Source organism: Aphidius gifuensis, linkage group LG4 (genome assembly GCF_014905175.1).
Source record: "Aphidius gifuensis isolate YNYX2018 linkage group LG4, ASM1490517v1, whole genome shotgun sequence".
Lineage (NCBI taxonomy): Eukaryota > Metazoa > Arthropoda > Insecta > Hymenoptera > Braconidae > Aphidius > Aphidius gifuensis.
In genome coordinates, this window is record NC_057791.1 from 4,783,755 (window position 1) to 4,800,338 (window position 16,584).

The 16,584-nt window shown below is 24.0% G+C and overlaps 6 protein-coding genes across 11 annotated transcripts; 3 read left to right on the top strand and 3 right to left on the bottom strand.

Moving 5' to 3' along the window:
• Positions 1-145: 145 nt before the first annotated feature.
• Positions 146-628, top strand: LOC122853754 (translation initiation factor eIF-2B subunit alpha; the record flags this gene model as incomplete). Its single annotated transcript, XM_044154173.1, has 2 exons — positions 146-190; positions 262-628. Coding segments are annotated over 2 exons (321 nt in total), but the record flags the coding sequence as incomplete, so codon positions are not given.
• Positions 606-4,922, bottom strand: LOC122854674 (tyrosine-protein kinase Fer). Of its 3 annotated transcripts, XM_044155577.1 has the most exons (9): positions 4,370-4,922; positions 3,839-4,034; positions 3,611-3,748; positions 3,352-3,540; positions 3,036-3,222; positions 2,638-2,805; positions 1,513-2,404; positions 1,303-1,425; positions 606-1,221 (listed from the first exon to the last, which is right to left on the bottom strand). In XM_044155577.1, the coding sequence occupies exons 1-9, from the start codon at positions 4,854-4,856 to the stop codon at positions 1,070-1,072; spliced, it is 2,532 nt and encodes an 843-aa protein (XP_044011512.1). In that variant the 5' UTR covers positions 4,857-4,922; the 3' UTR covers positions 606-1,069. The 3 variants fall into 3 exon arrangements, with proteins under 3 accessions (XP_044011512.1, XP_044011513.1, XP_044011514.1); XM_044155578.1 differs by lacking the exon at positions 2,638-2,805; XM_044155579.1 differs by lacking the exons at positions 3,611-3,748; positions 3,839-4,034; positions 4,370-4,922 and having other exon boundaries at positions 615-1,221; positions 3,036-3,239; positions 3,352-3,448.
• A 1,115-nt stretch (positions 4,923-6,037) lies between these two features.
• LOC122854693 (L-asparaginase) lies at positions 6,038-15,243 on the top strand. Of its 3 annotated transcripts, XM_044155609.1 has the most exons (9): positions 6,038-6,426; positions 6,519-6,709; positions 6,951-7,013; positions 7,106-7,220; positions 7,292-7,403; positions 7,468-8,415; positions 8,478-8,651; positions 8,720-9,002; positions 15,157-15,243. In XM_044155609.1, exons 3-8 carry the CDS (start codon positions 6,992-6,994, stop codon positions 8,972-8,974), a joined length of 1,626 nt encoding a protein of 541 aa, XP_044011544.1. In that variant the 5' UTR covers positions 6,038-6,426; positions 6,519-6,709; positions 6,951-6,991; the 3' UTR covers positions 8,975-9,002; positions 15,157-15,243. The 3 variants fall into 3 exon arrangements, with proteins under 3 accessions (XP_044011544.1, XP_044011543.1, XP_044011542.1); XM_044155608.1 differs by lacking the exons at positions 6,038-6,426; positions 6,519-6,709; positions 15,157-15,243 and adding an exon at positions 9,669-9,780 and having other exon boundaries at positions 6,814-7,013; XM_044155607.1 differs by lacking the exons at positions 6,038-6,426; positions 6,519-6,709 and having other exon boundaries at positions 6,832-7,013.
• Positions 9,215-10,673, bottom strand: LOC122854734. The gene is made up of 4 exons (XM_044155674.1): positions 10,345-10,673; positions 10,064-10,247; positions 9,599-9,773; positions 9,215-9,533 (listed from the first exon to the last, which is right to left on the bottom strand). The coding sequence occupies exons 1-4, from the start codon at positions 10,468-10,470 to the stop codon at positions 9,377-9,379; spliced, it is 642 nt and encodes a 213-aa protein (XP_044011609.1). The 5' UTR covers positions 10,471-10,673; the 3' UTR covers positions 9,215-9,376.
• Positions 9,695-12,965, top strand: LOC122854723. 2 transcript variants are annotated; one of them, XM_044155662.1, is made up of 4 exons: positions 9,695-9,807; positions 12,020-12,221; positions 12,290-12,431; positions 12,506-12,965. In XM_044155662.1, the coding sequence occupies exons 2-4, from the start codon at positions 12,045-12,047 to the stop codon at positions 12,904-12,906; spliced, it is 720 nt and encodes a 239-aa protein (XP_044011597.1). In that variant the 5' UTR covers positions 9,695-9,807; positions 12,020-12,044; the 3' UTR covers positions 12,907-12,965. The 2 variants fall into 2 exon arrangements, with proteins under 2 accessions (XP_044011597.1, XP_044011596.1); XM_044155661.1 differs by lacking the exon at positions 9,695-9,807 and adding an exon at positions 11,213-11,935.
• On the bottom strand, positions 13,016-16,479 carry LOC122854682 (post-GPI attachment to proteins factor 6-like). Its single transcript, XM_044155587.1, has 5 exons — positions 16,160-16,479; positions 15,485-15,720; positions 15,136-15,413; positions 14,438-15,064; positions 13,016-14,365 (listed from the first exon to the last, which is right to left on the bottom strand). The coding sequence occupies exons 2-5, from the start codon at positions 15,676-15,678 to the stop codon at positions 13,320-13,322; spliced, it is 2,145 nt and encodes a 714-aa protein (XP_044011522.1). The 5' UTR covers positions 15,679-15,720; positions 16,160-16,479; the 3' UTR covers positions 13,016-13,319.
• Positions 16,480-16,584: the final 105 nt, after the last annotated feature.

A 16,584-nucleotide genomic window follows, 5' to 3' on the forward strand; every position in this document is an offset into this window, starting at 1 on the left:
ATGTATAAACAATTCTGGTGATAAATTTTTATATAATAAAATGAAATATTTAAAATATTTATTTTAAATAGTATTTCTTGCACAAATATTGATTCACAGTGGTTAATTATGGATATTGGATTCATATGGTTATCAAAAAGCATAATTTGGTGCAGAAGGTGTTGCTGAAAGTGGTGGAATAATCAACAAGGTACATTTTTTTTTTCGTTTACATTTATAAATAAATATTATCATTATTAATATTTATATATTATTTTTTAGATTGGAACTTACACAATGGCTATATGTGCAAAAGAAATGAAAAAACCATTTTACGTATTAGCTGAAAGTTTTAAATTTTCAAGAATATATCCATTGAATCAAGTTGATTTACCAGATGAATTTAAATATACAACAAGTACGAGGGAAAAAGATCTTCAAAATGAACATCCACAAGTTGATTATACACCACCTCATTATATTAATTTACTTTTTACTGACATTGGAATCATGACACCCTCAGCGGTAAGTGATGAATTAATAAAACTTTATCTTTGAATTTATCACTGTGATCAATGATGTCTAGAAATCAAATTACTATTTAAATAAAATTTTAAATGTATGACCGAAATAAAGTGTTTTTATTGTTACTTGAATATATCGTAATTTGAATTTTAACTAAGCTATTTTTTTTTTTTTTTTGTCATTAAAATTAACACAATATATGCATAAAACTTGATTATATATTTTCAATACAAAACAGAGAGAATATAAAATATTATAATCAATCGATTTTTTTTTTAGAACAAATATAATATGGTGTTAGGCAAAACATGATTTTGAAATGGTTAATTCAAGTTTAAATGACAATATAACAAATTTTATAAAAATAACATCTCAACACAATGGTTTCTTCTTTTTTTTGACTAACAGTTGATACTATTTTTCATTAACAATATAACTAGTTCAATTTAAACTTAATAATAATAATAATATTTTGTTTTTTTTTTTTCTTTAAATCAATATCACAAGCAATATTGCAATGGTTTTTTTTTTTTTTTTATGAACAATAATTGAAGAGATATGATTTTTAATTTGACCTTAAGTAAGATCGATAGAGTGCTTCAATGGCAGAATGAATTTGATTAAAATGAGGTCTATTTTCAGGTTGATAATCCCAACATCTTAGCATTAATGTATAAACTTCTTCTGGTGTTCCTTCAGGTGCTGGTAATCGATAACCTGAATAAAAAGTATTATTTTATTTTTTTAAACGTAAACGCTTTAGATATTTATATTTATTTATTTTTTATATTTATTTACCTGCATCGATTCGTTCACGAGCTTGAGTATTTGTCAATCCACTATATGGATTTCCACCTTTAGAAAAAATTTCCCACATCAATACACCATAACTCCAGACATCACAGAGTGACGTATATTTTCCTATAAAAAAAAAAAAAAAAAAATTATATAAATACTTTATTGTTATTTTTAATAAAAAAAATAGATAAATAAATTTAATTTAATTACCAAAATTAAGAGCTTCAGGTGCTGTCCATTTAATTGGAATTTGTTTCATACCATCTGAAACAATGTATTCTTCTTCTTCTCTTGACATTCCAAAATCAGATATTTTAATAACTGATTCAAGACTAACAAGACAATTTCTTGCTGCTAAATCTCTATGAATACAATATTTTGATTCTAAATATGTCATCCCAGCAGCAGCATCTCTACAGCAGCTTAATAATTCAGTTTGACCTAATAATGATGAATTTTTTCTTAAATAAGTTAATAATGAACCACCATGTACTAATTCCATGACAATCATAATTGGTTGTTTTTGTACACATATACCAATAAGTTTAACAATATTTGGATGATCATATTGTTTAAGTATACGACCTTCATGTAAAAATTTTCTTTTTTGTTCATCTGGTAATGTTACTCTACATGTTTTAACAGCAACTTCAGTTTGACTAGTTTTTAATTGTGCTCTATAAACATCACCAAAATTACCACGTCCAATTTTTTCCATTAATTCAACATCATCATTATTAAGTTCCCATCTTTCACGACATATTGGCATTTTTAATATTGCACCAGAACGTGCAGTAACTGGTAAACCAGAATTCCATTGATGCATTATTAATTCTGGTATTGTTGTAAATGATGGTCCCTCAAAACGAAAATGTCCTTCTTGTGTTGTTTGTACAATAAAATGTTTATGTCCATCCCAACATACTGATAATACAAGTTGACATTCATGATTTCTTGTTGTTTCTCTTACAAGAAAATCACCATCAGTAACTAATAATCTAACAACTTCTTCTCTTGGTAATACACCATGAAACCAATCTTCATTTATTAAATCACCATTTTCTTTTTCATAGATACTTGAATTATCAGTATCACATGATACCTGTAGAAAAGAAAAAAAAACAATATAAAAATACAATTTAATAAATTTAAACTAATATAATTTAATTCACAACATGATTATCGTGCATCATCAACCTCAAAAAAATTATAAAACATGTTAGTTGGAATTATTAACTCGTATTCACAATACAACACTGGCAATAATGATTAATTTTATTAAAAAAAAAAAACGTTAATCAACTCAAATTAGAGGGGTAAAAATCTAATATTTACATTTTGTTTTTTATCAACTTGTTCAAACATATGAGACAATTTACGAATAACTTTTAATGAAGCTCCTTCGTTGTTTGATTCATTTATTGATGACATTGATTTAAATGGACTTTTTGTTTTTTTATTTCGTCGTAGTGATAACATACCATTGTCCAAAAATTTTTTTTTCTGTAAAATTCTTTATTTTTTAAAATTTAAATAATACAAAAGTCTAACAAATTATAAAATAAAACCCGCACGAGTATTACTATGCAATTAAATTATTGATAAATGCAATAGTAAAAAAAAATATTTCGAATAATGTCACCAAAAGGTAAATAAATTTATCAAAGAGAAGAAAATTGATTCAACATAATTATAAATAATAAAGAAATAGAGTAAAAAAAAAGCAGGCTTACTATTAATGTTGAAGTTTGCTCAACAAATGGATCTGCCATTGATAAATCACATCCTGATGGTACCTCCTCACATCCCAATTCATTGAGTGCACTACGAATAATTCCAGCTTCACGAAGAAATTTTTTTTCTTTACAACGTAGCCTTATTTGTTCTCTCTCTATCGTATAATCCATTATTGCCACTTTACTGACACAATCAACACACTCTTGGTAAGCATCAACATATTAATTATTTTTAGCAAAATATATATTTTTTTATATATATTAAGTTAATTGTTTTTAATAATAATAAATATAAAAAATTTATCTACTGTACCTGGTATCGAAACCATTTTCATTTCGGCTTGCTTGAATTGGTTTCATTAATATTTCAAGTTCATTGAGTCGACTTTTTAACCAATCAATTGTTAAATTATCAATTGCTAATTTATTTGGTAATAATGTTCCTGGTGCATCATCTAAATTTTCAGCAAATGTAAAAAGTAAAGGTACTGCTTGACGAGTTCTTTAAGAAAAAGAAAAAAAAATATATATTTATTAAAATGTCCAATTTAATATGATAAATTAATACTTGCCTGTGTTTGCAAATAAAATCTTTGTATTCATCAGCTGGTTTTATTGAATCAACAGCTGCTTGCATACGTGAACGAATTTCCAAAAAATTTTCAGATGTAAAATCAGAGTATTTAACGACATCTTGAAGAATTCCTTTCCTATTTTTTTAAATTAAAATAATTAAAATAATTAAAATAAAATGAATATAAATTTATATTATTATAATTTTGTATTTTAAATTTACTAACCAAGTTACAATGAATTCTAAATGAATAGCTTGTTGACGACGAAGAAGTTTTGGTAAATAACTAGTTCGTAATTCTTGTTCACATTCAGTTACAGATCCAATAAGAAGTACATATTCATTGTGTGTTAAATGAAGTTTACGACAAGCTTTTTGATATTTTTCTCTGACGTCATCTAATTTTCTTCCTCCTTTACCAGCTTGAATAAAGAAAAATAAATAAATAAATAAACAAAAAAATATTAGTCATTAAATTCATGATATTTTGTATTGTGTTTATATTTTTTTTTTTTTTTTCTAATTTCATTGTTAAAAGACAAACTGTTTTTGTTATTTTATTCTTTAGTATTTTAGTCAAGAAAATAAATAAATAAATAAACAAAAAAAATATTAGTCATTAAATTCATGATATTTTGTATTGTGTTTATATTTTTTTTTTCTAATTTCATTGTGAAAAGACAAATTTGTTTTGGTTTTGTTTTTATATTTTTTGGTATTTTAGTCAAGAAAATAAATAAATAAATAAACAACTTACGACGATTAATATAATGCTCTTCAAATTTTGACCTTGCTAATTTATATACTTCCAAATTTTTTTGATATTCAGTTTTTTTACGTGCAACATCATCAGTTAATTGTTGAAATTGATTATTCAACCATATATGTTCTTCTTGAAATGCTTTTCTTGCACGTCTTCTTTCACTGTATAAATTACTAATTTGTTCAACAACAATATTTTCCATTGAATCAGCTTGTTGTTTTATAAGTTTTGCTGTTTGATCAATTGAATCCATAATATCTTTCCAACTTTGATTTATTAAACTACCAAAAAGATCATCATATCTTTCAGCTTTTTTGACTTGTAAACTGAGTGATGACATTGTTGATGCATATTCACGATCTGATTTTACTTTTAATGCTAAACATCTTTTCATTGATTCAAGAAGTTTTATTTCAGCATCTTGTCTTATTAATAATGCTTCTTGTGCTGATTGTCCCTGAAGACTCGTCGAAAATCCCATATTTATAATATTACCCGTTTTTATTTTTATCAAATACTTTTGAAGACTTAAAAATTATATCAATTTGTTCAAGGTAATATATATAAACAAATTAAATATTATGACAATAAATCATCCAGTAATAAATAAATAAATTAATTGTAAAAAAAAAAATTATGACTAACCAGTGATTACCAATGAATCACAATGAAAATAAATTGAAAAAAAAAAAAAAAACACACACACTTGAGTAAAAATTTGTAAATATTTTATGCAGATGAAAAAATTATATTTAAACTCATCTGATTGTTTTTATAGACTGATGATGTTTCACCTAATCTGACGAAACCACTGTTAATAAAAGTAACAACAATCTCCCACGATGAAACTTACAATAATTCATTGAGTATCAGTATGCCAATACACAGAACCAACAGTGACCAATGTACATGTAGGTATGAGACTTTCCCTTGAATTTTAATATTTTTCTTCTCGTTTTATTTGTAGACAAACGCTTCACTTAAAAACTTTTATATATGTGAGTGACAAGAAATAATATAAATAACAAAATAAAATGAAAAAAGAAAAAAAAAAAAAAAAAATACAAAACAAAATAAATAATAAAATTATTTAGAATTTTCACCTCTATTTATACCGCCAATAATATCCAATGATATCCAGTTGAAGTAAACTAAATAGTTCTATTCTTATATTTCGCATTTTACAATGTTGACTTTTAATATTTTGATTAATTAAAATTTTTTATTTTTAAACAATCACCAGATTGATTTATAATATTTGCTCCAAAATTCACAATTAATAAATTTTCTCTTTTATAGATCATGGTATTGATGGTAACCAGGTGAAGATCCAAGGTCCCTAGACCCTAGATTTTATGCAGAGTTGAATAAATTTTTATCCAATTTTTTGACGTATTATACAGATTATTTAACGACATGATTGCTCACTAGAGGGACGAAATAAAGGAATGCATATTTGATATTTCTATTTTTCTAATTGATAAATAATCAAAATCAAATTATCAATTGATAAATAAAATTGATACTAAATTACAACACAAATAAATAGTAAAAAAAATTCTATTAATAATAAAAAGCAATTATTTTTTAATAGGAATATAATTTTTAATAAGAAATCTTTAATCAACAAATACTGTTAAATTTATAAATTGATTATAATTAATTTCAATAATTTATTAATCAATATAAACATGGTAATTAATTAGAAAAATTAATTATCTATTTCAACAGCGCCTCATACGGTTTATAAACAACCAATATGGCCGCTTATCAAACAACGTATCAAATGACTTGAGTATATTTTGATAATATTTTTATTTGACAATTTAATCACGTGACTTAAATCAAATAAAAAGCTCTATTATTTGAAAAAAAAAAATCTTGAATCATGATCATCTATTTCCACACAACTGCATACACCATGAACCCATTATTGAACATATTGAACTTGTGTGAACTTGTTTTTCTCATATATTTGCAATGTGTCAAAAGTCAAATAATCAAGTTAAATAGTTTACAAACTGCAGCTGTTATTTGGAAAATAATAAACGGTTATACAAATATATTAATACAGCAATTATTCTATATTATAATTTTAAATTTTTTTAATATATTATTCAACTATATTTTTATTTATTTACAGAATATCAAAAGAATAATTTTAATCATAAAAATTTTACATACAATTATAAATGTGTGTGCAACAGAGTTTATAATTATATATGTAAGATATGTAAACAAAGATCCATATGTAAAAATCCATATGTTCTTGGTAAACTTTATTAGCAACTGTTGGCTAGACGCGTTGGTAGACACACACGAGAAAATACTCAGGTAAACAGATTCATTTATTAGTCTAGCTCAGTCTACACGTGTTTGCACTACGTTATTAATTAGATTCAATTTATTTATGTTTATTTATGTTACACTTAGAACCAGTTGATGAATTAATAACTTGTATGTGAAATAAATTCATATAGAATCATTAAAAACTATTGAATTTAAACAAATTTAATTTTTTTATATATATTTTTATTAAAATTATATAAAAATATGACGAATGACCATGAATCAGTGGGTAAAGTACTTGTATTATATACTGGTGGTACAATTGGAATGGTGAGAAATGAATCCGGTGGTAAGTTTAAAATATTTTTCATGTTAATAATTTTTTGATAAAATAAACTTAGGCATTCATGAATTAATTTATCTACTTTTTTTGGTTACTAGCATTAGCACCAATTCCAAATAAATTTGTGCATGCAGTCAAAAAATATCCTAATATGTATGATGCTGAATATATATTTAAAAAAATTGGTGCATCAGAAACAGTTTTAGCTCTACCGTAAGTATATAATTCTGAAAATAAATATAATTTTTTCATTTTCATTTGAATAATATTTAAATGTCTTACAGAATATCAGCATCACATCGACGAATTGTTTATGAAATTCAAGAATACAATCCATTATTGGATTCGAGTAATATGAAAATGGATGATTGGATTAAAATTGCTACTGATATAAAGGTTTGAATAAATTATTTACAAGTCTGTTGAAATAGATATTAATAATTAAATAATATATTTTCAGAATCATTATGAAAGATTTGATGGTTTTGTTGTACTTCATGGTACAGATACACTTTCTTACACAGCATCAGCATTATCATTTATGCTTGAAGCTCTTGGAAAAACAGTTGTTATAACAGGATCACAATTGCCAATATTTGATACAAGAAGTGATGGTCTTAATAATTTTTTAGCATCACTTATTATTGCTGGTAATTATAATATACCAGAAGTATGTGTATTTTTTGGACGTAAATTAATGCGTGGTAATAGAGCAACAAAAGTTGCATCAGCATCATTTGAAGCATTTGATTCACCAAATTCATCACCATTAGCTGTTGCTGGTATTAAAATTGATGTTGATTATCCATCAATATTTCGTGCAACAGCATTAGAAAAATTTCATGTACATACAACGTTAAGTAAAAATGTTGGTTTACTTAAAATATTTCCAAGTATATCAACTGAATTAGTTAAAGCATTTCTTCAACCACCTATGGAAGGTGTTATTTTACAAAGTTATGGAGCTGGTAATATACCAGATAATCGTGATGATATACTTGATGTACTACGTGCTGCAACAGATAGAGGTGTTATTATTGTTAATACAAGTCAATGTACACGTGATGGTGTTACTGATTTATATCAAGCCGGAAAAGTACTCATTGAAGCCGGAGTAACACCAGGCTATGATATGACTCCCGAAGCAGCCCTAACAAAACTTGCATATGTATTATCTAAAAATGAATATGATATAAAAGCAAAAAGAAAAATTATTGAAACAAATCTACGTGGTGAGCTAACAGTATGTAATGATATTGATTTTAAAAATCGAGGACAATTTTTACAATCTGTTGGATTAAATAGAAATATGGAATTTCATCAATTAGCACCTTTAATATTTCCAACTATGTTAATGGAAGCTGTTATTGCAAAAGATATATCAAAAATTGAATTTCTTGTTAATAATGTAAGTATAATATAGTAAATATATTTTATCAAATGATTTTTAATATATATTTATTTTTCAAGAGAGCTGATGTATCAATGCCAAATCCTGAAAATCGTACAGCTTTACATTTAGCTTGTGCAATTGGAGATGTTGGTGTTGTTAAAAGTTTATTAAAAATGGGAGCAAATGTACATATTAAAGACAGATACAATGCTACTCCATTGACTGAAGCAATTGATGCACATTCAAATGAAGTAAGTAAATATTAATTAGTTATTATTTACACTACTATTATATTAAAAAATAATATTATTTTTTACAGATAATTAAATTACTAGTTCAATGTGGAGCTCATTTACATGAAGATCCAGCTATTATAGGTGAAAAAATTTATTTAGCATCAGTAATTAGCGATATCGATAGACTTGAAGCATTTAAACTTGCTGGTGCTGATTTAAATCAAACAATTATTATCAGTGGCTCATCAACAAATATTTTAGAACAAGCTTATTTACATAATAGATCTGATGTTATCAATTATCTCAAGGGAAATGAAATAACTAATGGAAAAATTTAAATAAAAAATATTATAAAAATGACCTTGGGTAAGTACACTTAAATTTTTTTTTTCTTTACAATTTATTTTTTAAGTTATAGAAAAAAAAAACCAATTAAAAATGATAGCGTTTCGTCATTTTTATTATACAATGAAAGCATTGTTTATCCAAACATTGTCATTAAATTTAAAAACTCTTAAGTATGTGTATAGAGAAAGTAAAAAATATTTATATAAACATTGGTATATGTCTCCCTGAAATTAAAAATAATCAACAAAATTACTTGAATATTATTTTTTATTTATTTTACACTATTGTGCGTTTAAACAATTGCTCAAGATTGAGTTTGCATAACAAAAAGTAAAGAAAAAAACAAATATTAAATTTAAATAACAATAAAAACAAACAAGTATATTCAAAAATTAATTAAAGCCTAATTCATCAAAAATTAATTGAAATAATTCATCTGAGATAGTGCATTTATCAAAAATTTTCATGCACTGGTTATCATTTCTTTGGCCAACTTCAACTGCATCTTCAATTGATGTTCCTTTGATGATTTTTTTAATCCACTTCATTCTATAATTAAATTTTATTTGAATTAATTTCTAAATAAATTTATAAATTATTATTTAAAATATTACTTTGAAATTCCATCAATTATTTCATTGACACTTGATGATTTATTTTCTGATGATTTTGTTCTGTTAATAGCATCACATATTGCTCTTTGAACACAAGGAGTTACATTATTATTGCCAAGGATAAATTCATTCAAAGATTGAATTTTCTCCCAAGGATCGAAGCTGTCATCAACACCTGATAAAAATATCATACTGTAACTATTTAAAAAGTAAGACTCACGGGGTAAAATATAGACCTTCAAAAAATAAAAATAGATAAATAATTTATTAATGAAAATATTGAGGAATAATTAATTTTTTTTAAATCAAAGACTGTAGAAAAATAAATAATGAAAATTATAATAAAATTATTTAATAGTTTTTCAATATTTTCATATAAAAAATTTATATATTTAAAAGAAAAATCAGCAAATTCTACTAAATAATTTAAAAACTTTTGCCATGTGTAATTAAACTTTAACTTACGATATTTATTTTCGCTTGGTGATTGAATGAATAATGGAATTATAAAAGCTGTTATTCCTGCAAATATTGCAGCGAATGCAATTGACTTAAGATTTATATTAACCAGTGGTTTTACATCAGCATCAGAGTCCTTTGAATGACTCAATGGTATTGATATAAATGGTATAGATAAATCCAAATCAACCTGATGATTTGAAAAAAAACAAAAATTATTAAAATTCATGTAATTTAAATTCACTTGTAATTTATAAATAATAAAAATATTATAATAATTAACTTGCATCAATTTTTCCTTCACTTGTATCAAATGATATTGATCTTGCTTTATTTTTCACCAATTCATTTTTTAATGAATATATAAAAATTATATTTGAAATAAAAATCATATAAAATAATAGATTTTTCATTTTATTATAAAAACAAACAACTTATTTGTCGATGGAACAATTTGAAGTGACAGTCAAGTTAAAACTAAAATGACTTGTAAAAAAGTTTACATATTTCATAACTATATATATACACATATTAAATAATCAAACACTCATTAGTCTCAAGGAAATGAGTTTAAAAATTATTTTCTTTTTTTTCCTTAGAGAAAGGCAATTTTTAATTTGAGGCAATTAAAAATATATTAAAATAGAGTTTTTTATTTGAAGCTTTTTAGAAGCAGAAAGACGTAAGTGTAAATGTTTTTATAGAAATTTTAATGACAATTTTTTGATAGAAATAAAATAATATATCTTGTTAATATTTTTGACTTATTTATTATTATTTTTTTTGTCTTTTTAAGATGTCGATCTGGTAGATAAGTTTAAAGATTCGAAGTTTTATTTTTAATATTGTTTTTTATTATTTAAAAAACAATTCAAAAATTATGAAATTTAAACAGTTGAAAATATGTTTTGACAACTTTAAAATATTTTTATTTTTGAATTCTTTTAATTCATTTTTCTTTCTCAACTTTTGCATGCATTTTTGTCATTTGAATCTACAAATTTAGTAAATTACGTTTCTCTTATTTCTTTGAAAAAAGTAAAAACAAAATTAATATATATTTAATATTAAAAGTGAAAGAATAACACAGAAGACATTTTTTTCTTTTTACTTTCATAAATTTTTGCAACCATGATGCACTCTGCCATAACGATTTCTATGATTATTTTCGATTGTTAACTCTGATTACTCTTGTCATCTATACAACTAAATTTAGATAAAAATATTTTAATTTTACTTATGACTTTTCATTTAAAAAAATAATTTACAATTTTTAATTTTCAAGATATGCCACGATGAATAATTAATTACTGAGTAATAAAATCTTACGAAATAACGAAAATTTATATACAAAATTTTTCAAGAAAAAATAATTCACGGTGACAATTTAACATAGCCTTGTCATCTTGGGTCTTTTGATGCGCGAATAATTACTTTAAAAAAAAAAGATACACACATTGTTTATATATTTTTAAAATTACTTCTAATACAGGATAGAAAAAAAAAAATTGTCATGTGTTTAAAAAACAAAATAATAATAAACAACCGAGTCATATTGTCTGTCACGCATTATAATTTACGTACCATGAAAATTCATGACGACGAAAGCGAAACTAAAAGAGGAGCAATTATTTTTATGATTCAAAAAACAAAAAATTATCCCCATTTGACTATATATACTCCAGAGTGACAGTATATATGATCACAGTACTGTCAAAAAATTCATAAAGATTATTTCTTACAGTTGAAAAACAAAAAAAAATAAAATAAAAATAAAAACATTTTTAAAATGATTGAAAAACGTATAAAATTAGTTTTATTTTTGTTATCTATAGCTATTTCAAAGATAAATTGTTCACCAAAATATGATCTAGGAGGGTAAATTATTTAAATAATTAACGGTTTTTTTTTTAATAAATTTTAATAATGTATATTTAATTGTTGATTATTTTTTTTCCAAAGATTTGTACCAAGCTCAGTTGATTACATGGATAGTAAAGAAAATATTGATGATCAAATTGCAACACAAACACAAAATATAAGAGCACAATCAAGAAGTGATGATATTAATTCAACAGCTAAAAATTTTGATTCAAATAATCAAATGAAAGAACGTAGTCAAGAGCCAAGATTTGGATTCACCAATATTGGAAGTACAGCCTCGGTAAATTAAAAAGAAAAAAAAATATAAAAATAACAGCTAAATTAATTTATAAATAATTCTATGTACAGGGATATGGTGTATCAAATTATGGACCGGGTAAAGTTGATCTTGGAGGATTAGTTTTAGGAGCAGTTATTGGTATTGGAACAATTTTAATAATACCAAAAATTTTATATGTTATATCTGGTTCATATGGAGCATATGCAAGAAGTAAAATAATTTTTTAAATATTAAATACAATAAATAAATAAAAAATAATTTAATAATATATAATTAAATTACAGATGATGATAGTGGTATTGTTAATTCAATGACAAAAATTGAAGATATACTTGCACGTAATGGAATTGATACAACATCATGTATGCAACGTGCTGTATGTACATATACTAAAAAATCATCAGAAACAATATCATCATTAAATGATATTGATTATGATGATAAAATATCATCATTTGATCGTATGATTGAATCAATAACAACAAATCAATTATTCCGTACGGCAATGCGTGGTACAGCAGTACAAGAAGCTATTGAAGCTGGTAAAAGTGGACAAAGTTGTACAAAAATATATCCACAATGTGGTTTTTCAATTGATACATTAATGTCAATTGCATCAAATATTTTAATAGCTATTAAACAATCTGATACTGCACATTCAACAACTCAATCAGACAAGCTATAATAATTTAAAAATGCGCCATTATAACTATTAAAATTATTGAAAAAAAAAAAAAGAAAAAATTTTTACTGGGTTATAATTATATGTATGTGAATAAAATAAATAATTAATATTAAATATTTTTAATTGGAAGTTTATTATTATTGTCTCTAAAAACATAGTGCATTTTAAAATTTTTATTAATAATAATTTTGTATTTTTAAATACTATATAATTCTTTTAATTGCAATTGAATTAGATTGAAATTTAAATATATATATATCTAATTATATTATAATTTATAATAAATCATCAAGTGCTTGTAAAAATGAATCACTTAAATCACAATCATGATCATAATCGCTGACGACAGGTGAGCTGAAGGCATGTATTGCTTCTTCATATGATTCATCATTATCGTCAAGCGAACTCCTGTACTATTTCATATATTTTTTTTTTGGTAATAATAACATAATACCAATTGCCGTACATATATGCCAAAAACTATGTAATACATGATAATTTTTACGTGTTTGTAAAAATGCATAACATATTAAACCAACAAATACAATACCAAGACCAGTTGATAAATAAACACTTCTATATCTTAATGCTGGATATTTAAAATTTCTTTGACGATGACATCTCATACCCCATGCAAATCCAATAAGTATACAACCACTTAATGTTGGAAGTAAAAAAACCCATAATGCTGTACGATCAATTTCAGCACAAAATGCAAGTACAATTGCACCAAATATTTGTAAAAAACATGTTAATTTTTGTCCAAATGATGTCATTGCAATTAATGTAACCCATATTGATAATAATGCATTATAAAAATCACAAAATTGTAATACACTTATTTTAGTAATACATATATTTATAATATCTTCACCAGCTTCACATGCATGATAAAAAATTGAAAAAAACATAACAGCTGTATAAACAATTGATTCACTATAATATTCACGTTTATATGCAATATATATTGATCCAATAAATGCTAAATTACTCATTGTTAACATTAATAAATGTATTTTAACAGTACTACTTGTTAATACATATGTATTATCAGTACAATCAAAACCACGATAACCACCAGTACAATGACATGATGTTATAATAAAACCACCACTATTTGGATGATGATGACAATGTCCATTTTTATTACAACCACCTTCAATACAAGGTGATGAGCCAATATTTGTTTCAATTTTTGTTGTTGTTTTTTTAAAACATTCACAATCATCACAGCCAATTATTTGACATTTATCAATACAGGTACAATTATTATTATTTATACTTAATTTATTATTTTCTTTAATTAATTTAAATGCTCTAATTGTTAAATGCCATATTCCTGGATCTGGATATGGTATATGTATAGTTATTGGTTTTGTTGAATTAGCCCAAATATCTGATGTTGTTATTACGTCATTTCTTTTACAACCACCGCCAGCAGTGATATTTGTTATATATCCTTGAATATTAAATAGATAAAAATTAATATTATTATTTTATTAAATATTATTATTGTTTTGTTTATACATACCTAATGAAATACAACCAATGACAATAATATCATCAGTTTTATTAACCAACTTAATACCAATTGATAATGTACCACCAATATCATTAATTGGACCAATTTTAAAATTCATTATTGTTAATTTATCAGCTGTTATGTTAATTGGTATTTGTTCTGTTGAATTACCAGGTATATATTCATAATCAAATAAAAATAAATCTGGTAATGATTTTCTAACTAATGGAATGTCATTGAGTATTATATTATTATTATTATTATTTATATTTTTTGGTAAAAAAATTGATAATACTGTTGAGTTTCCAGATAATAATTCAAATGTTAAATGATGAAAATATTGTATATATGGTTTAAATGATAATGTTATATTTGTTGAATTTAATTGTGTACTTTTTATAACATCATCAGCAATAATATTTATTGAAATTTTACAATTATCACCACATGATGATGTTATTGAAATATTTATAATATCATGATAATTATCATCAATTAAAAATTTTAATAATGCTGTATTTAATGAATTATTTAAATTTATATTATATTTATTATTTATATCCATTATCATTGATAATTTTATTTTTTCAACAAGTAAATCAGCATCAAGTATTGTTGAACATATTGTACCTAGACCTAGTTAATAGAAAAAAAGTAAAATTAATTTTAAATAATTATTATTAATAGATGAATATAATAGTAATCACCTTGTTGTGTTATTTTTTCAGAATTTGGATCAGTCCATGAACGAAATGCAATTGCAAACCAATCACCAGGAGTTGGTGTTGTTATTTTAACATCATATTGATCACCACCACTTGTAAAATTAACTTCATAATATTTACGACGATTATTTAATAACTTTGTATTAACACTTGCTCCATCAGGATGTACCAATGGTATACTTCCTAATTTGAGATATATTGATACATCTCTAGGTGTACAACTTCCTAATCCACTTAATTTTAATTCTTTTGCTGTAAATCTAAGATTTATTTATTTATTTTAACAGCAATAGAAACAATAATTTGATAATAAAATAATAAGAAAACTAACTTGAATGTAACTGATGCTAAATTATCTGGTACATTAAAATGAATTATTGATACATCTTGATATCCAGTATAATCATCCAATTCTGTTTGCCCTTGTTGAAAAATTTTTATCAACTCATCGCAATTAATATAATGAGTTATTGATAATAAATATGTCAATAAAAAAAATACATCGAGTATCTTGATTTTAGACATATTTTTAATTTTATTATCCAGATCAGCATAACAATTTAAATTCTGTAATTAATATATAATAATATTTATATTATGACGTGTTTTTTTTATTTTTTTTTTTCAAGGAAAATTAAATATTCTTTTTAACATGATACAGACAGAAATAAAAAGTTCGTTATATGATAAGATAATTCTCTGAATATATAAATAATACCTGTCATTGAAAACTGATAATTTTTTTTTTTTTAAACAACAGTTGTATAGTGAAACAATGTAAAATTAAATACAGTAAAATTTATAGAAACATAAACCGGATTTAAGTCATTGACATAATTAGCAATTCAATTTCATTGGTTTAAAAATAGTCAAGGGATTTGAGTTCAATAAACTTGACTATTATAAAGAAATATTTGAATTTTTAATTAATAATGAATGACAATTAAATTAACTAGTGGATCAATAATATAAAAAATTTATTTAAACAAATAAAATATTTATTTACCAGTTGTTGATGTTAATGGTAAATTGTAAAACACTTTAAATTAAAAATACACTTCATTTGTAGATATAAAAAAAAAATAATGGTTTAAATTAAATACACAAAAACAAATGACAAAGAAACGAGTGACAACAATCGTATATATAGAGTCAATGTGAACAACTTAAAAGTGAAGCATCAATTGAAGCACACTAAAATTTACGTGACGGAAATGAGGGCAATTTATCACTATTTACTTTAATTAGACTTCTTACACTATCACTTGATACATATCTCAATTCACATATATTCACGGCCATCATCGTTTTATCTTTATCACTTTTAACAAAATTATTATTATTTTTTTTTTTACAATACAGCTGTTATGTTTACGGGACTTGCGCGTTTGACAATGCCGATTGATGCCGATATGTAAAGTCAATAATAAA